Source organism: Echinops telfairi, unplaced genomic scaffold, assembly GCF_000313985.2.
Source record: "Echinops telfairi isolate 266 unplaced genomic scaffold, ASM31398v2 ScPeMD7_1713;HRSCAF=2227, whole genome shotgun sequence".
NCBI lineage: Eukaryota > Metazoa > Chordata > Mammalia > Afrosoricida > Tenrecidae > Echinops > Echinops telfairi.
Genome location: NW_022105611.1, coordinates 9,192,117 through 9,216,600, shown reverse-complemented (window position 1 = coordinate 9,216,600; position 24,484 = coordinate 9,192,117). Strand labels below are relative to the sequence as shown.

The 24,484-nt window shown below is 40.4% G+C and overlaps 1 protein-coding gene across 10 annotated transcripts in view; it reads right to left on the bottom strand.

Annotated features, from left to right (window-relative positions):
- The window catches only part of DLG2 (discs large MAGUK scaffold protein 2), a 1,827,487-nt gene that overhangs the window by 977,795 nt on the left and 825,208 nt on the right, over window positions 1-24,484 (bottom strand). The window contains exon 1 of one of the 10 annotated variants that reach the window (XM_045293142.1): window positions 9,061-9,184. The exons of 8 other annotated variants lie outside the window; for them this stretch is intronic. In XM_045293142.1, the coding sequence (XP_045149077.1) occupies window positions 9,061-9,138 (78 nt within the window). In that variant the 5' untranslated portion in view covers window positions 9,139-9,184. Of the gene's footprint in view, window positions 1-9,060; window positions 9,185-24,484 lie in introns of those variants that run through there. One more of the 10 variants, XM_045293144.1, reaches the window with a different exon arrangement.

The window sequence follows — 24,484 nt, the reverse complement described above, 5'->3', positions numbered from 1 at the left end:
ATAGTCCATGGTAAGCAGCTGGAGAGTGGATGGTGGGAAGGGCCAACCAACTGGGTTCTATAAGTCAGAATGACCCAGGGTATCAAGTGGGAAAGGGAAGTAGAGGATTTGGTATTTATTTTCTCAGTTTCTCCAATTAGCAGATCGTTTTCACTGCCCTGTTTTTGTTTTTTTTCTTCTTCTGGGAGTTAGAGGACAGAATTTTATGATCACCAGGGTAATCCTTCAAAGACTGCACATACATTCCCTGTACTTCCCCCTTCCTGAACAGGTATTTGATTTTAATAATCTTGCCTAGCTCCTTCAGAAGCACAGGAGATAGTGACCCTGCAGAGGATGTGTGTCTATTAAAATATGCATGTCTCGGGTGAAAAAGGAGTGACAGCTTACCTATTTCTCTCCATTGGTAACTGGCCCTGGACACTAGAAACCAATCCCATTGGAATTCACCCGACATACTCAGCATTGCAGGAGATAGGGGGAAATTCCCAAGATAATGAAAATCTTCAGAAGCAGAAGGGACAAGCTAAAATCATTCATGCTCACACTTGAGTTGTACTCTTCGGGTCCATGGGGCAAAGTAGCTGGAAGATTTTACAGGTTGACGTATCTTTGGCAAAGGATTACAGAGAACACGATCGCTGGCATGCCACTCGCTCCTGTTCCAGGTCAGTGGTCATCATCACTCACTGCCATGGAGTAAATTCACCCATTAAGAAAAGAACAGAACTGGACTCTCATCGTCCATTCCTACACAAAGACCCGTATTACTTCAAGGAAAGAAAATAAGACACTAACACGGGAGCCCCGGCGTGTCTCCTGTCTTGTCCCCACTTGAAACTGAGTAGATTCACCGTTATGATCACCCAGGGTCCATGGAGTAATACATCCTGTACATACTCATTGGGCATTTTTTCCTAGTGCTAGACCCTGTGTGAAGTAATGAGAGCACGACACCCAGTGAGACCAAATCTTTCCGCAGGGACTTACTGCAGAGTGTAGAGTGAGTCAGAATGAAAGCATGGGAAAGTTGGAAGGAGTCTGGTTGACGGTGAAGTCAAGCCTGAAAAGATGATATTTAACCAAGACAATACGGGTGGTGGGAGTCGGGCCACTTAACCTCCAGGGCCATTAGCCCTTCATTCCAGGCGTTATTCCTTTACATATCAAGTCTCCCATCAAAGTCAACCATCATGTCCGGGTTTATTTAGGGCCCTCAGAAGCTAGCTGTGTCATCAATAGGGCAGCATTTGTAGCAGTTTAAGCATTTAATTCACATTTTAATAATTTAATTAGGAAGGTCAGACTCTCCCAAGTAAAATTGTTTGACAATACTACAAGGCATTATTTAAATGCTGAACTGCTTGCTATGTCATGCAAACTAACGTCTCTAATAACTACACACATATTACTTGTGTAGATAAGGCGAGTAGATTCTCAGATGACAGTCTGTCTCTGCAATGAGCACCATGTTTGAGCTAACCTTTCTGCATGAGCGAGTAGGCCTTTTTATCTTCATCTCTGAAGGACTATACTAGGCAGAGGAAGACCACAGAACATATCTATATGGTCTTCATATATATACATATGAAGACCATATAGTATATATATATGAATACCATATAACACATGTATGAAGACCATATAATATATACATATGTGAAGATCATATAATATATATGAAGACCATAATATATATATAATATAATATATATATGAAGACCATAATATATATATATATATAAAGTTTCTACAAACAGGATGAGCCTAGACTACCTGAGTATCTAGATCCTAAAGGATTCTGATGAGAAATCGGGTCTTGTATTCCCCTGCAGTGACGTGGGCTTGTAATTGGCTCATTGTGGTTTGACACCCTCCCTTCTACCACATTCTCTCCCTCCCTCTCTCTCTGACAATTTACATTTCTATGCCAAATACACCAATTTGGAATCTGTGTATATAAGAACCCTTAGGGATTGTTCTTAAATGGAGATTCCGACTCAGTACTTTGGGGGTACGTGATAGGGTAGAAATTCAAATTCTCAGCAAAGAACTAAATTGGAATGAAAAGGTTCAAAGCCTGGCAAGTAAGTCAACAGGTGAACCACAGCCAGTGGAGGGCCCGCCTGGTTGTGCTCGTACCTTCATATCCGCATGTTAATCCTGGCTCTACAACTTATGATCTTGAACGATTACTTTGACATCTTATACCTTTGTTTATCTATAAAATGGGGCTAGTTGATCTACCAAGTATGAGGATCAATGAGTTGATACACATATAAAGTATAGCTCATAATGCTTGAATAAAGTGCTCAACAAATTACTAGCCACGATTTAACTGTTATGATCTACCACTGTGCTGTCCAGCCTGCTCTCCCCGCTCCCCTTCATGTTAGCCATTCTTCTCCTCCTGGACCCTCCCGCTTTTCCCTCACTGGCCTGGTCACAGTCTGTCTTGGGTTCTGCCCAGGTGGGTGGCAGGAGAGTTGGGTGGCAGTGTTGGAGCCTCAGAGCAGATGCTGCTGTCCATTTTGCTGCTTGGTTCACCTGTCAGGTGACAGGGGAGAAATATAATCATTGTGGACAAACACCTGTCCTCTCCATCATCACAGCTAGACAGACACTCGTGCTGAGTCATGCTGCTGTTCCCAACTGACAGGCTCTCAGACTCTTAGAAGGCTCTCAGAAAGGGCCCGAGAGGACAATCTGTCCATCTCTCTTTGTATCAGGCTACCTCTTCAGTCTACCCCAAGGCCAAAAAAAAAATGGAAAAATACCATTATTCACTGAAGATTGACATGTCTTCAACATCAGGATATTTTTTCTTCTATCTGAAGTTCAGATTCTGCATCTAAGCCCCTTTCCTTTAAGTTCTCTCTAGTAGGGATAGATTTGGTATCTATTGCACTGAAAACATACCTCATTATGTAGATACATGGAACAAATACTGTTTACTAGTTATCAGCATTAGCTCTAATAGGAACACGTTGTCTAATCACAATCACCTATGGGCAACGTTTCTCTCCAAACACTCATAATTGTAGTAATGATTTCACTGGGCCCTGCTAAGGATAAAGTGCGGAGCACCGTTCTCTGCTCATAAAAAGAATTTTCATTAAGGTTAGCCATTTCTATTGTCTCTTAGGTTCATACAAATATATCCTGGGACTCAGAATCTAAATGTTCTCTTCTGTAATCTAGTAACTCCAGTTTGATTATGGTTATTAATTCATTTTTCTGTAACCTGTTTTCATTTCCCCACCAATCTTGAACCTTCTTAAATCCAGAACAGACTGCACGGTACCATTTGTGCCTGATCAGCATAGGACAAAACACATGATATTTTTAGTTTCACCTATGGTATTTCTCTATACAATCTATCAGAATCTCAGTGGTGCAGCAGCTGCAATCCTAAACTGCTAACTCTGAAAGCAGTAGTTCAAACGACCAACTGCTTTATGAAAGAACAATGGGCCAGTCTGCTTCCAAAAAGACTTAGAGCCTGGGAAACCTGAAGGGGGAATTTTGGACAGGGGCTAGTTCCACTTCTCCCCCTCAAGTCACTATGGCTTGAAATGAGCAAGAAAAGGTTTTTTTTGTTTTTTCCTTTGCAACCTATGAAGGAGTCCTTGGATATCACAAAAAGTTAAGTACTTACTACTAACAGCAAAGTTGATGCTTTGAGTAGTCAGAGGCCTCAAGGTCTGATTCTGAAAGGCCGTGGCCTTGAAAATCCTAAGCAGACACTCGATTCCGCATACATGGGGTCTTTCTGACAGAATCAACTGGAGCACAACTTCTAACAACTTAAAAACTATTAGGCTTCTCAAACGTACTTTGATGGCCTGTGTAACATTTTAAGCACTATATTTATGTAACACATTTTATCCTCAAAATAAATCCATTCATTCTTTCAGCATGTATTGATGAAAACAACTGATTTTTCATCGATTCTAAACAACGAATTTCCCCCATATTTTAATGTCTCCAAAATTAAGTTGCATTGTAATAGTGGGTGATAAATCACAGTTGAATTGACAATCCTTTCCCCCTCTCTTAGTAATACGTGAACTAATGGTTCATCTTATAATTGAGGATAATCTGAAGTCAACAAAACACACTGAGGGGCCACCATGTGTCAAGCACTCTGTTGGAGTCTAGAGATAGAGTCGTGACCACGCCTGTGCTGTCCTTCATTTCAGAGAACCCGTACTGCAGTGAGTGATACAGAGAAGCAAGGAGGGTTCCAATCCATGAACAAGTTGTTGTGGGCGCAAGGGGAAGACTCTTGCGTGTGACACAGAGCCTGGGGAGACTTCCTGGTAATGATGTCAACCTAAGGGAAGAGTGAAACTAGTGGAGTCGGGCTAAGCTGTGGTCTGCTAGTCAGTAGCAACTACTAAACAAGCAAAAACCTAGAAACTAGAGTGCGTCCCACTCAGATCTTTTAAAATTCAGTTGGTTCTTCTTAGAGAGCCCATGGAAGGAAGGAAGGGGTTCTTGTGCCTGGGGACTGCTAATCACCAGGTTGGTGGTTCAAAACTACCACCTGCTCTGTCAGAGAAAGTTGAGGCTATCTATTCCCACAAAGATGTATAGACAGTCTCAGAACTCGTGTATACGTTACAAGGAGCTTGAATTTACTAGAGGGCAGAAGGTTTGTTTTCAGTCTTGATCTAGAAGGAAGGCAATGCGGATGGCTGTTGGGAAAGCACAGGACATAGCATGATGGGATTTGCAGACCATGTTAAAGACTTGAACCTAGTCCTGAGGACAGTTAGGAGCTACTGAAACACAGGACTTATTTCCATCTCACAGGAAGAAAACTGAGGCCCAGAAAAGCCCAATGAGTGGCTTCAAGCTGGATAGCAAAGGACAGACTAGTACAATTCCCTCCCTCTAGTCCTCTGACCCTCAGGCCAGCACTCTGTGTCCGAATCACCCTTCTCCTTGGCTGTCCTGCCAGCAAATACATTACTAGATTATCATTCATTTTAGTCATGCTGAATTCATGAGCATGGTTTATAGGGAGAAGAGAGCAGAACCAGTGTGTGCTGGTTCTTAAAACCTGCTCCGAGCTGAGTAGGATCTACGGTCAGGGTAGTTGGGCTCGGTTACTTACTTGTCCAACGTTAATTACTGTCAAGCTCATCCACAGTTCTGTCGATTACAGGATGCATATTGATTCCAGTCTATCCCCAATGCATCCTCCATTCATTTTCCAAAATGCATTCTCAATAGATAAACAGAGCACAGCATTTAAAACAACAACAAATGAAATCAGCAATAAATTGCAGGTGAGAAGGTGAAGATTCACCCTTTTTAGAGCTTTGGCATATTATTTTGTCATCAACATTTGCATTTCGATTTATCTTAAAGCTTCTTTAGTTGGCCTTTGAGAGTAATACCATCTAGAGGCTGACTAAATTAAGCAATTCAAGTTTCTATGCTATAAACAGGCATAAGAGTAAGACACTAACTTCTGAATTAATTATACAGGGTCAAAAGATAAAAGGCAGAAATAATTATTTGAATGGAGGCATTTTCTTTCAATCGGGCAGTCTTATTTTCAGTGGCTCCCTTTCAAAATTTAGTTCATACAATGTGTTGGTATGCATGAGCTGCCTTTTTTAATGAAAGAATAACAAAGGACCTTTTTCTTTTTGACAAATGGCAATATGAATCACCTATCATCTTTGACTCGGTCTCAAAAGAGATCATGTATTCAGCTCCTCTCTGATGAAAGACATCTTTGGTTTCTATCAGAATAAGCATTAAGTATAAATGCCAATGTTTAGACTATGATGATATGACAATTATTATAGCAATTTAGAAGGAACAATAGGTACACCAAGATGATCCCTTGCTTTATTCATACAACTGCAGAAGACAAAGAGTATAAAATCTTTGTTATAGGACAGACAGCTATATTAAAGACATCTTATCTGAAACAAGGGTGATGATACAGTCTTTAGTTTGTAGTCTATAACTCTGACTTCAGCATTCTATTATCACAGGAGGATAGCAAGAAATGGTTATCATTATTCAGACAAGACAGAGTTAAGAGATCCAAGAGAATTATATGTGAATGGAAGAAAGTAATACACCTTTTCAAAGAATCTGTTTTAGAATAGCTCTAGCAGGCAGCCTCAGGTTCCAAATCTAGTAGTACTACTGCTCAGTACTAGCCCCAGGACATGAGACCTACCCTCTAAGGCTCAAGCATCTTAATTACTCAATTGGAAACAAAATTTCTACTTTATAAGTTTGCAGTGAGGATTAAATGGATCCATAGGTATAAAGCAGCTGACACAGTGTGTGAACAGGGTGTTAATATTATTACTGTTATGATTATGGCTGACATTCTGTGATGCTAGTCAATTCTCCTGGCACTAGAAAACAGAAAACAGTAGACCAGGGATTAAGGAATAAGGCATATTGCATGTTTAAGGATGGCATTTAAGCTTGCTCATTCCCAATTAGCTTTTTAATTAACCCAGCCTTGAGGAAAAATACTTCCCAGAGCATACCTGAAAGCCAAAATAAGGCTGACAGGTTGTTTTATTAAAACAGGAGGAAATCAACTAGCTTACACGTTGCAAGAGGAACAGACTCCATGGCATTGAGTGTAAAACACAGTCACCAGTGTCTGTGATGCTCACTCCAAACACGGAAATGTGCTGTGAAGCTGCCAACTGTCATTTCACACTTTAGTATGCTGGCCATTTTCTAAATAAAATTCAATTATGCTCTGACTTTACACATCTTCCTGTGTTTAATGCTTAAGCATGGCAACACGTCATTAGTATTTTATTTCCCCTGTGTTTGCAACTATTTAATATCTGATATTATGAAAGTACTCTTGGTGAATTCACTATTCTTGAAGTATTTCTAATGGTCTTCTGGTCGAAGTATATTGCTAGACTCACTAAACAAAATATTAATTCACCGTGGTTGGTTTAAGTAAGCCCTGTGCTGCAATTAGACACCCAGAATTGTTTCTATTCAACAAGTATCGATTGAGTATCTGCACTGTTCAAGGCAGAACACGCTGTAATTTATTCCAGGAAACTTGTGAATACCAATGCCAGAAGGAAAACGAGAGAGAAGTTATTTTCACGTTGACTATCATCACCTAGTGTTCAGAAATTAGCTACTCCTGCTCCATTGGCCAGAATGAGGACATCAGAGTTAGTCATTTTTCCTTTGGTCTTCATCCACTCAGAGAGCAAAACTTCAGATTTCCGGGAGTAGTTTCCTTGCATGAGTGCAATTATTTTCCAAATAAAAAGAGCATCCAAAACCTTGTTTTCTCCTTGTTCCAAGTACTATCTCTCTCTCTCTCTCTCTCTCTCTCTCTCTCACACACACACACACACACACACACACACACACACACACACACGCAACAAGAAGACATCGGAGGCCCCTTACTAGCTTCTTCCCCCACTCAAGAAGCAGAAACCTTTGTCACTTCATTGGCTTTACATCCTTCTAGATTCCTTACACCAAACTGCAGAGAGCTGCCCTCTCTTCATCCTGGTCCAAGCCAGAATTAAGAAGCACTGGGAGAGTCCATTTTTCTTTGCATACTAATGAGGTCTCAGGCATTCTTTCTCTGAGCCTCTCACTCATACAACCTATCATTTTCATAGGAAGAAGGCACTTTTTAAAAAACATTTGGCTCCAACAAGAGACCTACTTACAAGTCTCTTTTCTTAAAATGTACTTACACAAACACATGTCTATGTGTACATATGTATATATATATACTCATTATCTATGGCCTGGTGTCTGACAGATTTTGATTCCTTTTGGGCTTATGATACAAAGAATGGGGAAAGGTCTGATCCTGTCCCAACCCTTCACTGCCCTTCCCCCACCAAGAGTGCCATCAAATCACAAGTCTATGACCACTTCAAAGTCTTCTGATCCTGGACATTCGTTCTGCAATACTGTGAACTGAAAGTCAGAACTCCAGTGATGGCTTCTCTTTTTATCTTACAAACAACGATAGCCTGGCTCATCACTGGGTTCCAGTTCATTTCATCAGTACTCCACCCCTAAAGGAATGAATCGCAAGTTTTAAGTGAAGAAATCTTTACCACTGAGGGCAAGGACTATGCTAGAGGCCAGGCTGGCCATCTCGGGGTCAATCTCAGGAGATTTTTAGGCCAGGAGACGGGCCAACGATCACATCCTGGGAGACACAGAAAAGCTCAGTTTCACAAGGACTGGATTCCTTTTAGAAGGTTCCCCAACCTATCAAATTAGATACTGATATTCCTTATATTGGACAGTCTGGCCCACGACTTAGAAAACATTTATCTTGTCCCCATGGTTCTATTATGTCCTAGGATGTATAGGCCACTTCCTTTCCCAGGAAAAGGTAACTAATGAGCTCCATTATTCATGGAGATTCTCTAAAAACAACTAGGTACACTAAATGAAAGAAATATGAAGCTAACCCCTTAACCGACGAATGCCCAATATCATGCCTTTCTTAAGGTAAACTCTTATTTTAAAAGGGTGGTTTTGTTGATTTGCAAAAGGCATCAAGAAATCTTGTGGAGTCTGGTTTAAGGTGACTGAGAGTCTTAAATATGAGCGTCCAGGACCCACTATGTCCTGGAGAATGGCTCAGGTATTTACGATGACCCCTTCAGAACCAAACATCCTAGTCATAAAAATAATGCAGTACAGCAACAAGTTTACTAGAGAGCTCCCTGGTCCGGGCAGCACTGCAGCTGGTACATTGTCTCTATCTCTGTCATTTCAAAAAACATTAAGTTTCTGTGGAGATACTCTAACAATAGAGGATTTCACGAAATATTTTGAATAGCCTATGATCCTGCCCAACACCAAACGCTTCCTTCCCAAGCTAGCTAGGCACCAAGGAGTTGCCGGAGCTCTAAGTGGCAAGGACCACATCCACCCAGAGAGCAGAGCCTCACCCCAGGCTAAGAAAGGACTGCCTGCGTCTGGTCGGCTCACACAGGCAGTGAGGAGCAAGCAGCTGGCAAAACACAAAGGTACCGTCCATCCCCACTTGTCCCATACCTTCTCCGATTTCGCCTTCCTGGCATTGTGCACGAACCTACGACCCAGCTTCTTGGCATACCAGATGGAGGCAAACATAGCGATGCCAGTGGCAGGAATTCACAGCGAAGCTGCCGCACAATCAACTTGCCACCCCGGGAAGGCTCGGAGGCGAGCGGAATCCGGCTGGAGCTGTCACTTGCAGGCTGTTGCTTTCGCAGTTGCTCTCATGCTGGGGAGCCCGGGAAGGGGGGGGGGTGCGCAGAGAGAGAGGGGGGCTGGGGAAAGGCAGTCCCGTTGGGCTGCTCCGCAGGTAGATTTACATCCTGCCAGCAGGAGGTCCGGGTGCGGCGGGTGCTGCCTTCCTGGGCGGCTCACACACATGCAGCCGGCTGAGGGTCTGCGTGCAGTTCTCAGGCACCATCACCACTAAACTCCATGTGTGTCAGGGGGAGCGGAACCGCAGCACCGCGTCCCCGCTCCTGCCGTGGCCCTCCTCGCTTGGCGTCCCTCCGTCTTGACAGGACGTGCGGCGGCGGTGGTCACGCAAAAAGCGATCCGCACACAGCCCGCAGGTGGACCAGCCAATGCAGGAGCTGCCAGGCACAGGGGAGAGGCAGGGCCACCACTGCCACGGCCAGGAGGGCACAAACAGGTGTCCCTGGAGCCCAGAACCCTTCTGGAATCCACGAAGAGGACTAAAGGGGCGATTCGAGTCGCAGCTAGTAGTGGAGGCGCCCTGACCTCAATCCCTCTTTAACTTCCTTTGGTCCAAGGAGAGTCTCATCAGGCTAGCCTGGCTTGATGACAGCTTGCCAGAGAAAAGCTTTTATTTCTTTAGAGACTGGCCCAGGACAAAAGGTAAAGTGACTAGGATCAATGTATCCTCCCCAATGCCCATGGAGGTTTTTGGACACACTCGTTCTACCGCTATAGCAACTAGATCCACTCTCATGAGCACAGGATTTCAGCAGAGGGATTAAGATGGAGAGCAATGTCGTTTTCTTTCTTTTTTTTTTTTAAGCCCCAGGGATTTCTGGCCGTGATAGCCAGTATTAAAGGATGGCTGTAATATCTCTTTAGGGAAGGTAGATTTATGGCGAGCTTTTAAGCCACTATCAGTCAAAGAATTTTTATGCGTGATTCTATGACTAGGTGCTTACCCGTTCAACAATCTTATAAGGGTTTATTCAGTCTCTCATTGAAGGCACTCTTAAGGGAAGAAAGTCAGTTTTTAAGAGGCAAGTGTTTCCTTCAATGAAAGAAAATGTTTAACCCCTTTAACCAGCCTTAGAGGGGAACAACAACAGAAATATCCAGCTGATCATGTTGGCCGAGAAAACCCTCCTCCTAGTGACATACAGAACCGGAGACAATTCAGTTAACATTTACAGCTAGTCCAACAGGAATGTCCTGCAGACATAGAAGGACTCGCTTGATCTGAGGACTGACTCGAAAGATCGGGTCTGGAGCCAACGGACAGCTGGATTCTAAGTTATATTGGTAGTTCTTATAGGCAATGGATGAGAACCCTGGTGGCATAATGGTTATGCAGGGGCTGCTGCTATAACTGCAAGGTCAGCGGTTCAAAACCAGCAGCCACTCAGAGGTAGAAAGCTGGGACTTTTTACTCCTACAGAGTGACAGTCTCAGAAACTCAGGGGTGTCCTTACAGGGTCACTCTAAATCAGCACTGACCAGAGGGAAGTGAGTTTGGAGTTTGAGTTTATGGACAATGGGAAGAAGAATCAAAACTGTGGGACAGAATCATCAGTATCCCTCTTACTCAATAACTTAATAAGGTAGCCTAGGGCAATGCTTAGCAGAACACATTCAACATTGTTTTGCTGAATGAGTGAATGGCCAGGACTGTTAACTAATTATACTTCCAAATGGTTTCTTTGTTCCCTCTCAGCTTGATTGTCCTTATCTGTAAATTAGGAGAATTGGTCAGATAGTTTAAGGTATCCTCCAGCCCAGGGAGGCTTTTTGTGAGAGCACTGGACAGAAAACTCACCAGGAAGATCGCCTGTGGTGAACTGACTGGGTGTTCTCAAAGTCAACAGCGTGGTCCAGGAGGCAGCTGGCTCCTACCTTCTTTGGAACTTGTAGCTGCTGCTCAGTGTGGCTTTGCCTCTGGCTTCTTCTGCTTTGTGTTCTCACTTCCTGCAAGGTGTACTTTTCTTTTGTTTCTTTTTAATTCTCTTAAGACAACCTCTGTGCAAACTTCTCCACATCACACCCTGAGCTCTCCGAAGAAAATGTGCCACCGAAATCCAACAAAGAAACCATAACTCCTGCTTGGTTTTCCAGGAGGCCCTCTGCAGGACCACTGCTTACTCTAATATCGCCGCGATGCCAAAAATATTCATTACGCCTGCATACAAGTCTGTCCAAGCCATGCTGTCATTTAAAACACATTCAGTTAACAGAATAAAAGGTGGACAAAAGAAGGAGAAGCCATTCACTCTAAATTAATGAGTAGAAAACTCTGTTCTTAACATTTTAAGATGAAATCAGAGAATAGAGAGTTGAGAAAAAAAATAAAACAGAAGCATTAAACTTTCAAATAATTGATCTCCTAGAAGGAAATCAAAGAATATTACTTTTCTCTGATTAGGGTACCAGATAAGTTAAAATGAGAGTATAGAATTTATTCTATTAAGACTTCAAAGTCACCAAAAATGGGAATGGGGGTGTCTTTGATGTTTGGTCAGCGTTTGCTCTCATGCTGTGCCTTTCATGACCTTTGACATGCACGGGATGTTACAGGATAGCAATATATAATGTTTGCTAAATTTTTATTAAAGAATTCTAAAGAGATACAATCTTTCAGAAAGTAAGTTGGGTCTGCCAGCAAAGGATTAATTGAAAAATAAAAGAGAATAACCAGTGTTCATTGAGATAGATAGGTCGAGGGAGAAAGCAGTGATGGTAGGACCTTTGTAGGGAGAAGCCACGCTAACATCACTCCGCGCAGTGCTTAGGACAATGTCAGAATCCAGTATTTGTTAAGAATATATGACCAAGCATGAGCCCCTACAACTAGAACAAGACCAGATGAGTCAGAAATGTGTCCACACAGTGACAGTGATGAGTTGTATAAAAATGGGTGTCACCAATAGCTGTAGGTATGGATTGTGATAAGAGTTGTTCAAGTCCCCAATAAAATGATTTTTTAAAAATGGGTGTCACATCAATGGAAAGAAGTCCCTGCCATGTTGTTACAGCCATCTTCCCTGGCTTCTCCATGGGCAGATGCAGCTGCTCCAACGAGGGCGGCAGATGACCAAGGCAAATCCTAATAGTCTCTCACCATGGCATTCCGGATTGAGATAAATAACGTTTGCTGGTATGAGAAAACAAAAGTGTTTGGCACTTTCCATCTGTATAACGTCAGTACCTGCACAGACATTTTCCTTTACAAATTCATTTTTAATACCTCTCATATGACAGATGCCTACCCATGCAGCCGATTTAGAGACGCAGCATTAATCCCTTTCAGCAGCATGCCGCAACACACACAAACACACACACACACACACACACACACACACACACACTATGTGAGCTGCCTCTGACTTCTCAAGGTGTTTTAAATCAAGCCATTAAGTATCACATAACTATATTTTCTGCCTAACACATGAATGGTTTTGAGTCAGGTAAATGTAAATGTATCCTAGGTAATTATAAAAACAAGGTAAATATTATCCCTTAGCCAAATATCTGGTTGTTTCCCAGGCTATCTAAGCTTACTATTTAAAACAGAGAAAATGCAAGTTTGAGGTATCAACAAATTAATTTCCAGAATCAACAGTCACAATATTTTGTTTGGAGCATTTGATAATCATATTTGATAACCCATTGTCTAAAATCTACTATTAGCCCACTATTAAGTAGCATGCATAAAACATACTGTACATAGAATGTTTGTCTAAAACAGAACAAAAAAAAAATAATAAAATTTCTTCTGCACAGGAGTACAATGAGGAAGATAAAGAGTTATGTTCTGGTCTCTATTATTTAGGTCTACTACAATAATGTATACATGCATTACTTGTTTGATTAAAAATGTAAGCTTAACAAAACTTTGAGTACATACTATATATCATACACTAGAGACTAACATGGGTAATGTACAATTCCTCTTCTCTAGTATCCATATGCTGATGTGGAAAGGAATTTCAATGCAGAATCATATTGTAGGTGTGTAAAAAATAACATCAGATTAGAGAGAAAATAGCGAACTGTATCTTGGCTTCTATATGGTATGAACCCATTAACAAATATTAGCTGATAAAAGTGCAAAAATTGCTATCCAAGTATTTAAAAATGGAAACAAATAGTTAAATTTCCCTGTATGTATTATCTCTGTGGACAACAGGGAAAGCTCCCCATGAATACATATATACATACATACACTAATGCCTACAGTTTATTTCTGTCCCGAAAAAGTCAGTTAGGTTTGGACGAATATAAAACAAAAAAGTTTTGTCACTCAGAACTATAAACTTAATAATCCTGTTACAAATGGAGTAAGCCTACCTCATTCTTCAAAGACTATCTTACATGTGCCTTTTTTTAAATGTTTAATCAGGACATTTTAAACACCCAGAAATGTACACACACACAAATGTAACACTCATTCACATTGCTATTACCCAGATTTAATAAATGTTAACATTTTACTAAATTTGATTCCGTTTAATTTTTTAAGTACGTAAACGTACTTAAACGTAAACGTAAACCTTACCCAACCTGGTAGCACTTTCCAGTAGGCTTTGGATGGCTAACTGAACTGCAGGGTCTGCTGTTCAAACTCACCAGTGGCCCTGCTGGAGAATGATGAGGCTGTCTCTGCTCAGGTGAAGATCTACAGCCTGGGAAGCCACAGGGAGCAGTTCTATTCTGAAGCTACACTTCAGAATCCACTGGTTTTTTAAGTTCATTTAAAAAATAGTTTTTCATCTATCTAGGAAGTTTTGTTTGTTTATATATATATTTGTTTGTTTATATATATATATTTGTGTGTGTGTGTATATATGGTATAAGATAGGACTCTATTTCTCCTCCCCCATTAAAACAAAGTGAAAAAAGAGTGCAGAGTTCATCCCTAAGCATAGTGAGTGGCCCAACAAAGCAGCACAGGGAGCAGTCCCGTGCTTCCCAACAGACCGCAGACAGTTGTCTTTCACTCAATTCAGGTTGGTTCCTCTCCTCGAATGGTATTCCTTTTCTTCACTCATGTATAGGGGCCTGAGGTCCTTGCAGGGAAAGCTTCGGATGGCTAACCTTAAGTTTAGCATTTCTGTCTATATCAAAAGTGTATGCATATAATTCTGCTCCTAGGGGTTTTTGAGTATTCTATTTTACCTAGTAGGTGCTGGATGTCAAGTTCATTTCAACTCAACGAATTCACTTGATGGAGAAGAACAGCTCCATCGGGTTTGGGGCGACCCATTTTATTGAAACAGATCACCAGCTTTTTCTTTAGCTGAGCAGCTGGATGGGTTTTGACCAACAGACCATTTTTCCATTAGCAGCCAAATGCTTAACTGTTTGTTTACCTTGGCCCACAGAGACAGACTCCTCTTACTTTATATTACATCTTGATCATGTCTTTCACATTTCGTTTCATTTTTCATGCTTATTTTCAACAATATGTACGAATGAGTACTTTAATACAGCCCCCAGTATTCTGCTACTGCTTTCTGTCATTTTAGTTCCACGTTCCTAATGCTCATGAAAAACAACAACAGCAGAAGTTATTTTTTTTTAGAGTTAAAGTGCTCTAAATGACCACCACAGGTTACCTATTTGTTTTCTGGCCATTTTTTAATCTTTTCATTTTTTTTCAAGCCTTCTCTCCGATTTAAATGATCTTCTTACTGATGGACAACTTTTCTCGTTCATTCTTCAAAATCAATTGTGGTTAAACGTACTCAATTTTCTCTTTATGCTTTTCTTGAGATAGCTGGCTTTTACTTTATCCTTTAAATGAAAGCACAGATAGAAATTTCTAGATTGACAAATAGTTTTCTTCAGCAAATTAAATACATTATTCTGTGGTTGCTGGCACCTGTTTTATGCATTCCTTTTTTTAAAATACGATATCTCTTGTCAGCTAATTGTTCTATTATAAAAAATGCATTGTCCCTATGATTTAAGATATTATTTTTGCTGTTGTCTTCAATTGAACATCAGTTTCACAATATTTATTTCTGTTTCATATGGTTGGGACTCACTGTTAGTCCTTATTTCAAATATTAAAAGGTCCAAATCAATGTATCTTCTAATAGTTCTCTATCCCTCATTCTTCTCACTATTGTCTCTCAAATTCAATGATGTATTCATCCTGGACCCTTTCATTCTACTCATCCTTGTGCTTCAAATATTTCCCTTTCCTCTGCGTCCCTCTCTCTCCTCCTTTCTCTTTCCTTCTTTTAGGCTGATGTCCTCAGACCTAAATTTATTACATGAAGCTTTAATCTATACTTTGATCTATTCATCAATTTATCAATTTTCAATTCTGCATAGATTTTAACAATCAACTAAATCTTCTATCATGTTCTATTCTTTTATTATGCTTTTCATTCCTTATTGTATTTTAATAATTTAAACATTTTGTAGTCTCTGTCTGATAGCCATTACCTAATTTTCTTGGTGGTCTAATCCTATTGGTTTCACCTCTAGTTTATGATTTCTGCATGTCATTTGTGCATTTTCAGCCTGGGCTCACCTTTATAGAGATTCATCTTCCTGTGGGGTGTCCTGGGACCTTCAGTGGGAAAAAGTGTTGCTTTAAAACAATCCTGTCCGTTCTTCTACTACTTACCCAGGAACATCAACAGCCCATAAGAATATTATGTTAATTGATTAGATTTTCCCTGTACAAAAAAAGTTAAATTCACTTTTTTTCCTTCTTTCTTTATACTTGTAATACAAACACATGTCCTTACATCTTATCTGCACTCCTGGGGAAAGCTTTTAAAACCCCTTTCATGGAAGGAGAACCCTTCCAAGTTCTGTCGTGAGCCGAGGCCTCGCTTTCCTTTACCTCCTTTGGCGATCCTTGGGTCAGGTGTTTTGCCCGGTATTGGCACCAAAACTCCACACGCTCACCCCAGGGCCCTTACTGAGTGCCACAGACTGTGAGACACCACTCTGTCAGCTGAGGGACGCACTAATCATACACTTCATCAACACTAGCAAATCGAAGTAGCATGCCTCCAAATTCACCCCATAATAACTGGAGAAAATAACAGTCTTGCAGACGAGGCTTTAGCCTTTAAGTAAGCATATGGGGCCATGATGTACAGAGAATTATTCCCTGTGAAATATTACCTGACAGAGATTCTAAAGAAGCTTTTCTAGTTAAAATATTATCCAAAAAGCATTCTAATATAAAAATTAGATCCCTAATCTTAGCATTCGGATAGGCTATTACCACAACATTTGTGAATCTTGACAAGTTATTTCAAATCTCTGAAACCAGGTGACCATGAAAACCATTATTTTGATAGTGAGAATGATCAAAAGAGTTAATACACGAAATCTTGAAACAATGTTGACACACGTAATGCATGAAAAAAATGTTACTTTAAATTTTATATAATCTCTAATTTCCATGGAAGACAAATACCACTGGAGTTCTGATACTATGTCCTCATTATTATGAAGTAGCAGAGAATAATGGTTTTTAAAACTCCCTGGATGTTTGTACTTAACCATCTTCACTGTTAAGGTCTCTCTCCTTTCTTCTCAAGCCCTCCCCCTCCCTTTATATGCCACAATGGGAAGGAGGAATTCATGGACATTCTCTTCACAGATAGATCATGAATTTTTATGGCTTTCAGTATCACACCTGTCTCTTCTACTGGGCAAAATAATGTTTTTTTAGACTTCTGATTTTTTTTTTTTAGAGTCGTCACAGAAATTTTGCAAATTGTGCATAAGAAAAACTCAGATCATGCGCGTATACAGTTCTGAAGTTCTGAACTCATATGTTGTGATTTGCTCACATCCTCTACATTTTGCTACAACTGAGAGTATAGAACGGTAAGGGCAATGATAACTGTAAATAGGGACCCAGAGCTCAGGGTACAGGTGAATATCACCAAAGCAGAGGATGACCCAGAAGCACAGAAAGAGAGAGAGAATGGAACATGAATGGAGCTATCTTGGGAGCATAATCCCACTGCCACTCAGGAGGTTCCCTCCCATGGTGACTCTCTAGGAGAGATCAGAGCCGCTCTTGAGGGTTTCTAAGACTGTAAATCATTCCAGGAGAGGATATCTTTCTATTTTTCCAGGGAGCAGCAGGAGGGTTTGAACCACCGTCCTTGTGGTAAGCAGCTTTATATAGAACTCATTGCAACACCAAGGCTCCATTGTGGGTATAACAAATGGTAATAAAGAAAATGATAGTTTTATGAGACAGTTGCAAAATCGTCAAGAATACGTAAATGAGTAATTTTATAACTGATATAAGGGAACTCCAAAAAAATAAGTGTGTGGCATAAAGGAAAGGCTTTTGCCAAAGATGCAGGCCAGACCCCGTTCTACTTACTGCTTAATGAGCTGACTTTCAAGTGAGCTAGCCAGTGAACCCCAAAAAGCCCACAGGCATCCACTTCCTTCCTTTGCCTTCACTCATATGGCTTACTCCCAAGAAGAGCGATCATTCAGGCCGGCTTTCAAAATATCCCTAACATAAAACACTCAGACAATCAACACTCAAAATATCCATTCAAATACTTTATGATTAGCAAAATAATGCTTAAGGGGTATTAGCAATGGATTGTGTCTGTTAAAGTATAGTTTAGTAAACGTCACACAATTAGTACTTTCTGGTAAGTCCCTAAATCCACTCCAAGCGTTGAAAATTTCCTTTCTCTATAGTGTTTTAGTGAATCCCTATACAAGGCATGGCCATATTCTGGATCTTTATAAAAAAATTATTTTAATTAATTCTTTAATGTCAATAGAAGGTTCCGTTTGCTCTTTGACACTGAGAATGCAATTCAATCCCTGGAGGTGCACAGGCCTTCCCGATAATATACTACAAAGTCAGCTATTTCATTTAGTACCACTCCTTTCACTGCAGGCTGCAACCACTGTAGCCTTCAGTATAGATAACTTCTCAACAGAAGGAAGACCAAAATCCTCACAACTGGACCAACAGGTAACATCATGATCAAGGGAGAAAAAGCTGAAGTTGTCAAGGATTTTGCTTTCTCGATTCCACAACCAGTGTTCTCTGTCGTCAGAGATCAAAAGAAGCTTTGTACCACACTTGTCACATATGCAAGTGAAAGTGGGACATCGAACACAGAAAACCAAAGAACTGATGCATAGGAATTGTGGTGCTCGAAGAGCATGTTGAAAGTACCATGGACTGCTGAAAGACAAACGGACCTGTCTTGGAAGAAGGAAGGCCAGAGTGCTCCCGAGAGGCAAGGAGAAGGGATCTTTGTCTTATGTACTTTAAAAATGTTGTCAGGAGAGACCAGTTCCTGGAAAAGGTTGCCATGTTTGGTCAAGCAGAGAAGAGGCCCTCAGGAGACAGATGGACACAGTAGCTTCAACAACAGGTTAAACTTTGCAGTGGTCCTCAACCTTCTTAAGTCCCAACCTGTTCTTACAGTTCCTCATGTTGTGGTGACCCCCCCAATCATAAAATTATTTTTGTTGCTTACTTCATCACGGTAATTTTGCTACTGTTATGAATCGGGCGACCCCTGTGAAATGGTCGTTTGACCCCCAAAGGGGTTGCGAGCCACAGGCTGAGGACCGCTGGGCGAAAGCACAGGCACAATTGTGAGGATGGAGAAGGGCAGTGCTCTGCTCTGTTGGGCATAAAGTATGGGTTAGAACTGACTTGATGGCGCCGCATAACATTTAACGTGAGCCCTGTGGGATGGGATGGGAACTTCGTAGTAAATTTTCCTTCAGTTAGGTAGTCCACGATTCTAGCTATTTCAACAACAGAATCGTTCCTTTCTGTGGAGGCAAGGTGCTAAAGTTTGGAAGAAAAATACAGAAAGACACTTCATTTTATAACCACGTTTATTTTGGGGCCTTACCTCTGGTGTTGAACTATACAGTGAATTTTCTATTTTCCCTGAACTCAAACAACCTATGAAGTTGTGGTATTTATGACCCACTATTGAGTTGTCATGCAATAATCTTTTTGTCCAGTGCCATTTTGGGTCACCCGGTGGTCTTGTTGAAACTATTCCCCATCCTCCTTAGCCTTGTGGAACTCCTGCAGGGTGTAAATTCCACAGCTCACCCAAGGAATCTACTCTTAAAATATAAAATGATTTGTCATGGGTTATTGAAATAAATACTTCATAATGAACCTGTTCTTTCCCTCCTGACAAGTTGTCACTTTTGAATGTTTTCTTTCCAGAAAAGTATCCCACCACAGAAACAGTAGTAGCCGTTATAACCAAAAAGGCAGTCACAACCTTCAGGTGACCTTTGAATGAGACAAGTTTGACCAAAGAACCAAAAGTTGCCAAAGAAGATTTGAAAGTGAGAGATTCTTTAAGCCACTCCCTGGGCAGATCCTCACCTCTCAACTTCACCTTAATGCATATTCATGACCATCCCCCAGAAATCTGTGACATATTAATAATCTCCGTCTTCTTCCTGTTGTATTCCTATGCATATGCACACACACTTGTTTTTCCAGTAGCTTCCCATGGTGAGTCCTCAATGCTCCCGACTTCATCAGCCAAAGATAAGCATTCCCCTTTCACGTTCATCTAGTCCTTTTCTCTCTCTCTGCATTGCCTAGACATCTGGGTTGGTAAGATTTTTGTATCATCAACAGGGAAACAAAAATCCACAACTAGACCAGTAGATAACATCATGATAAATGGAGAAAAAATAGAAGTTTCCAAGTGTTTCATCTTGCTTGAATCCAAAATCAATGCCTATGGAAACAACACTCAAGAGATAAAAAATTAATCGTGTTTTCAATGGCCTCATACACATGTCAAAGTTGGACATTGAATAAGAAAGTCCAAAGAAGAATCAATGCATTTGAATTATGGTGCTAGAGAAGAATATTGAAAGTACTATCGAATGACAAATGCACAAACAAATCAGTCTTCGAAGAAGTACAGCCAGAATGCTCCTTAGAGGCAAGGCTGGTGAGAAGTTCATCTCATGGACTTTGGATGTGTTAGCTGGAGAGACCAGTCCCTGGAGAAAGACATCCTGCTTGGTACAGTAGAGGGGCAGCGAAAAGGAGGCCCTCCCCTGCACACGTGGATGGACACACAGCTGCAGCAATGGGTCCAGCTGAAAAACAACTGTGAGAATAGCAGAGGACTGTCACATTTCATTCTGTTTTTTACAGGGTCACGGAGTTGGAACTGAGTTGAGGGCACCTAACAACGTCTTCACCAGCACTTTGGGTCTTCAGAAAAAAGGGTTTCATCTGTACCTGACATACTATGCTCTTACATCGCCACCTCCATGATGTTCTCTGCCTGTGATGCTCTTCTTCTTCACTGCACTTCCAGTTCTGGTCATTTTCCATAGAACAGTACATAGAACCCGGAGTTATCTTTTGAGATATCTCTCAAGGACTTAGACAACTGTTTCAGAGTAGAACTGTGCTTCCTGGGGGTTTTAGTGGCTGATTTTATAGATTTTATAGAAACACACCACCAAAACTTTCTTCCACTCTTTCTGGGTGTTTACCCACTTCCAACCTTTCATTTACGCAAAGTAAACACTGAATAAAACATCTTAAAAAATGATTGTTAATTGCTAAATGAATGGAACGAACAAAGAAATGGATATATAAATTTGAAAAGAATTGCTTCGTACGGCTGGAAAAAAAGAAATGATAAAGCAGCACTATTAGATAAGCACTAAGCATATTAAGCATTATCATCTTCTGTTCATATTTTCACATATGATTCTCCATACTTCAGGAGATAAGTCTTAAGTCACTGTGAGAAATGTTCTAATTGCTTCAACAATACTGTTCCTAAAGCAAATGATTCAAAGCCTACCACTGCCAACCATTTTTCACTGTTTGTAATCCCTCGCCTTCCATAGGCACGGGAAATCTTCTGCAGCATTTAATAGATAAAACTGATTCAGAAATAAACTCCTTGTCACTTCCTAAAAAATGAGCCCCACTAATGAAAACGCCACCCAAACACACAAACCCTTCCATTGTGCATTCTTCCACCTACATGACAACGGAAACAACAGCTGCTACACCCCTCAGTACAAATGTCAATTCCAGATAGTGTTACTGAAAATATTCCTCATATTAATTGCAATCATTCTTCAGCTAAAATAATATGTACAGATAAAAAATATGTAATAACATCATGCTGTAGGTCAAGTAGAGAGAAAATGAAATGAGACCAACTTGCAAGGTATGGCTTCTATATTAGCTACTTTACATAAAGCATCCTTACCTGAAATTAAAACACCCTGTCTTTAAGATACATACAGTACTCTATCATTAGAATAATTAGCACCCATCACTCAATATTTTTATAGCTTCACATGCTTTATAGGGTCACTATGGGTTGGAGTAGACTTGAAGGCAATGTAGTATTTGGGTTTAGGAATTTGGTTATTTTTCCATTTCATTTGTTGCCATTTTCCCTTAGGTTATTTAGAAAGAAAGTTGTTACCACGTGAATCAACAAAGCAATGACCATTTCCTATCAGTGATCACAAAAACACAATGAAAAAAGATTGTTAGTAAAATTAAAGCGTAAAATAAAAAAGAAACACATCCAAAGTATAATGGAAAAGAAAGGACCCTTAATGGCAATGGTTAAGAACTAGAGGGCAAAGTCAAGGGCTGTGGTTCCATCCACTGCCTAGACCTGGCAATAGGCTCACCACAAAGACTGCTGTCTAGAAAAGCATCGGGGGCAATGCTGTCTTATAATGCTGCCATGAGTTGGAATCGGCTCAAGTATCTACAAGAACAATTGAGATGGTTGTAAGTGAGGAAATACTTTTGTCAATTATATTTTCATTTTCTTCACTATGTTCTAGAGGAATTAGCCATTTCCTTGAATGGGTCCAAATCTATAGTCTAAAATAAGCAAGAGGATATGGTGAGTTTATACTTAGGTGGATTCTGGTCATAACCAATCTAGAAAAATTAGAAGCATGTATACTAAGCCATGTGATGGAAGAACTCCTACATTATCCACTTGTTTATTTAATATTTGTTGTGTTACTATGTACCAGGCATGTTTAAAACAATGGTAATGTAACAATACTCCACAGAAATTCCTATCTCCTCGACTTACATATTAGCATAGTTATATACATTACAAAGACAAAAACCAGAGTGGACTAGAAAGTGTATTGGCTGTAGACTTTTATAGGGTCATCATCTCAGAGCCCATGAAAGAGTTAAGTTTTGTATACTTAAAATAAGAAACAATGAAGAAACATATTCAGGGGCAGAGTATTTTATGCCGAGTCTTTAAGAAGGGGCTCTGGCAGGTTTGTTAGAAGCCAGTAAGGGAGCGATATGACTGGAACAAAGGAGTAATGAGAAAACTAGGCAATGAGATCAGAGATGCAAAGAACTGGGTAAAAGAGAAATATGGAAAGAGGGTCAGGGAGCCCTATATAAGCTTTTGTGAGTACTTTGGGTTTAGCTGTGAACAGTAACAGGATATGCTGAAGGCATAAATCTTGAAATTTGAGTTGTAAGGAATTAAAGCTATAAGGAGGGAAGTCAGTTAATAAATTATTGTTCTAGATACTAAGAAAATTCAGACTTTCTGGAGTAAGAGGGTTGGTTAAATCTCTGAAACTACTGTCCTCAGATAATCTTAAAATCTTAAACTAAAAATGTCTCTAGAAATCTTATGAAAGCCATAGTTTAGCTAATCTAGAAATAATTATCTGCCTTAACTGTATGCTTTCTTAACACTAGATATACAGAATCAAATTAATAAAAGCAACTTGTAAGATTAGATGAGAAACTCAAAGGTCAGTGAAATTTGGTTACTGGGGGGTGGGGGGCGGATCCAGCAGGAAAGGAGGGTGAGATGGTTACATGAGTTGGAGCAGACAGCCATCCAATAGTCCGTGCTGCAACAGTGGACTCAGAGTGTGTCTTACTGTCTACAATGAGTCTGGGAGCACAGCAGGCTATCTGCTGCACGGTCCACTCCATGGCCAGCAATTTGAACCTTCTAGCTGCTCCTCGGGAGAACTCGGAGGCTCCCCAAGAGCTTAAGTAACTCATAGGGGCAAGCTCTACTTTGTCCTCAAAGGACCCAATGAGTCAAAATCAACTCAGTGGTAAGGATTTTGGTTTTGCTTCAGAGATTTGCTATGTATATTCTCAACAACCAAATTAATAAAATTATTTTTAATGACTGTAATTATTAAATTGTGTAACAATGTACCTTAAAGAAAACATATACACATGGGAATAAATAGCAGTGATCAGGTTCTGGACATATTTTAAAGATAAACCGAATACAACAAGATTACAGTATATGTGGGTATAAGAGAAATGGAAGAAAGAAGGATAATGACAGAGCTTAGCAACTAGTTATCTCACATTTACCACTGATTACAGGAAGACAGGAACCCTGATGGCTTAGTGGTTACGTTGGGCTGCCATCTGAATGGTCAACAGTTCAAAACCACCAGCGGTTCCTTGGCAGAAAGACTGAGTTTTCTATTCCCATAAACAGTCACAGTCTCAGAAACCCACAAGGGGACTGTATGAGTCAGCATTGATTTGATGGCAGTAAGTTTGGTTTTTGAAAAAGAAGAACGTTGCTAAGAGCAGCTTTATCATGGGGTAGGGGTGGTGTTTGACCCTTGACAAAGTTTGAGATGTCTTTTAGATACATGGCACTAAGGTAGAGAGTACTTGAGCATTTCAACATTTACAAGGATCTACTTAACACATAGTTTCCTTGCTGAATTGTGAACTCTATGAAAGTGCAAAATGGGCAAGAATTTCAAGGGTCCATGCATGTAACTGATTAAATGAATATCCATGAAGTTCGAGCAGGGGAAAAAAGAACTGAGGTTAGGTAAGAGGTGAGAAAAAGGAAGAATGATAGAACCAATGCACGGCGAGGTAGACATCACACTATTGCTGAGATATTTGAGGCTTGCATTTGAATACTGTGTTTGATGGGGGTCAGATGATTATCAAACCTAACATCAAGGTTTTAATAGGTGTCAAATATTTGACTATCTTATTTACTCTTGAATGAATTCTACAAGGCTATTGGATTTTGTCTATATTTCTGGGAAAAAAAATCTAGCCATTCACTGGAAATCATTCTAGCAATGGCACAGCCTACTATCAAGTCTTAATTCAGAATCCCTGCCCAAAACCACCAGTGGAGGCCAAGTGCTTATTCTGTTCTTAGGACAGGGACTATAGCATTGGTGACCGTGCTAGCTG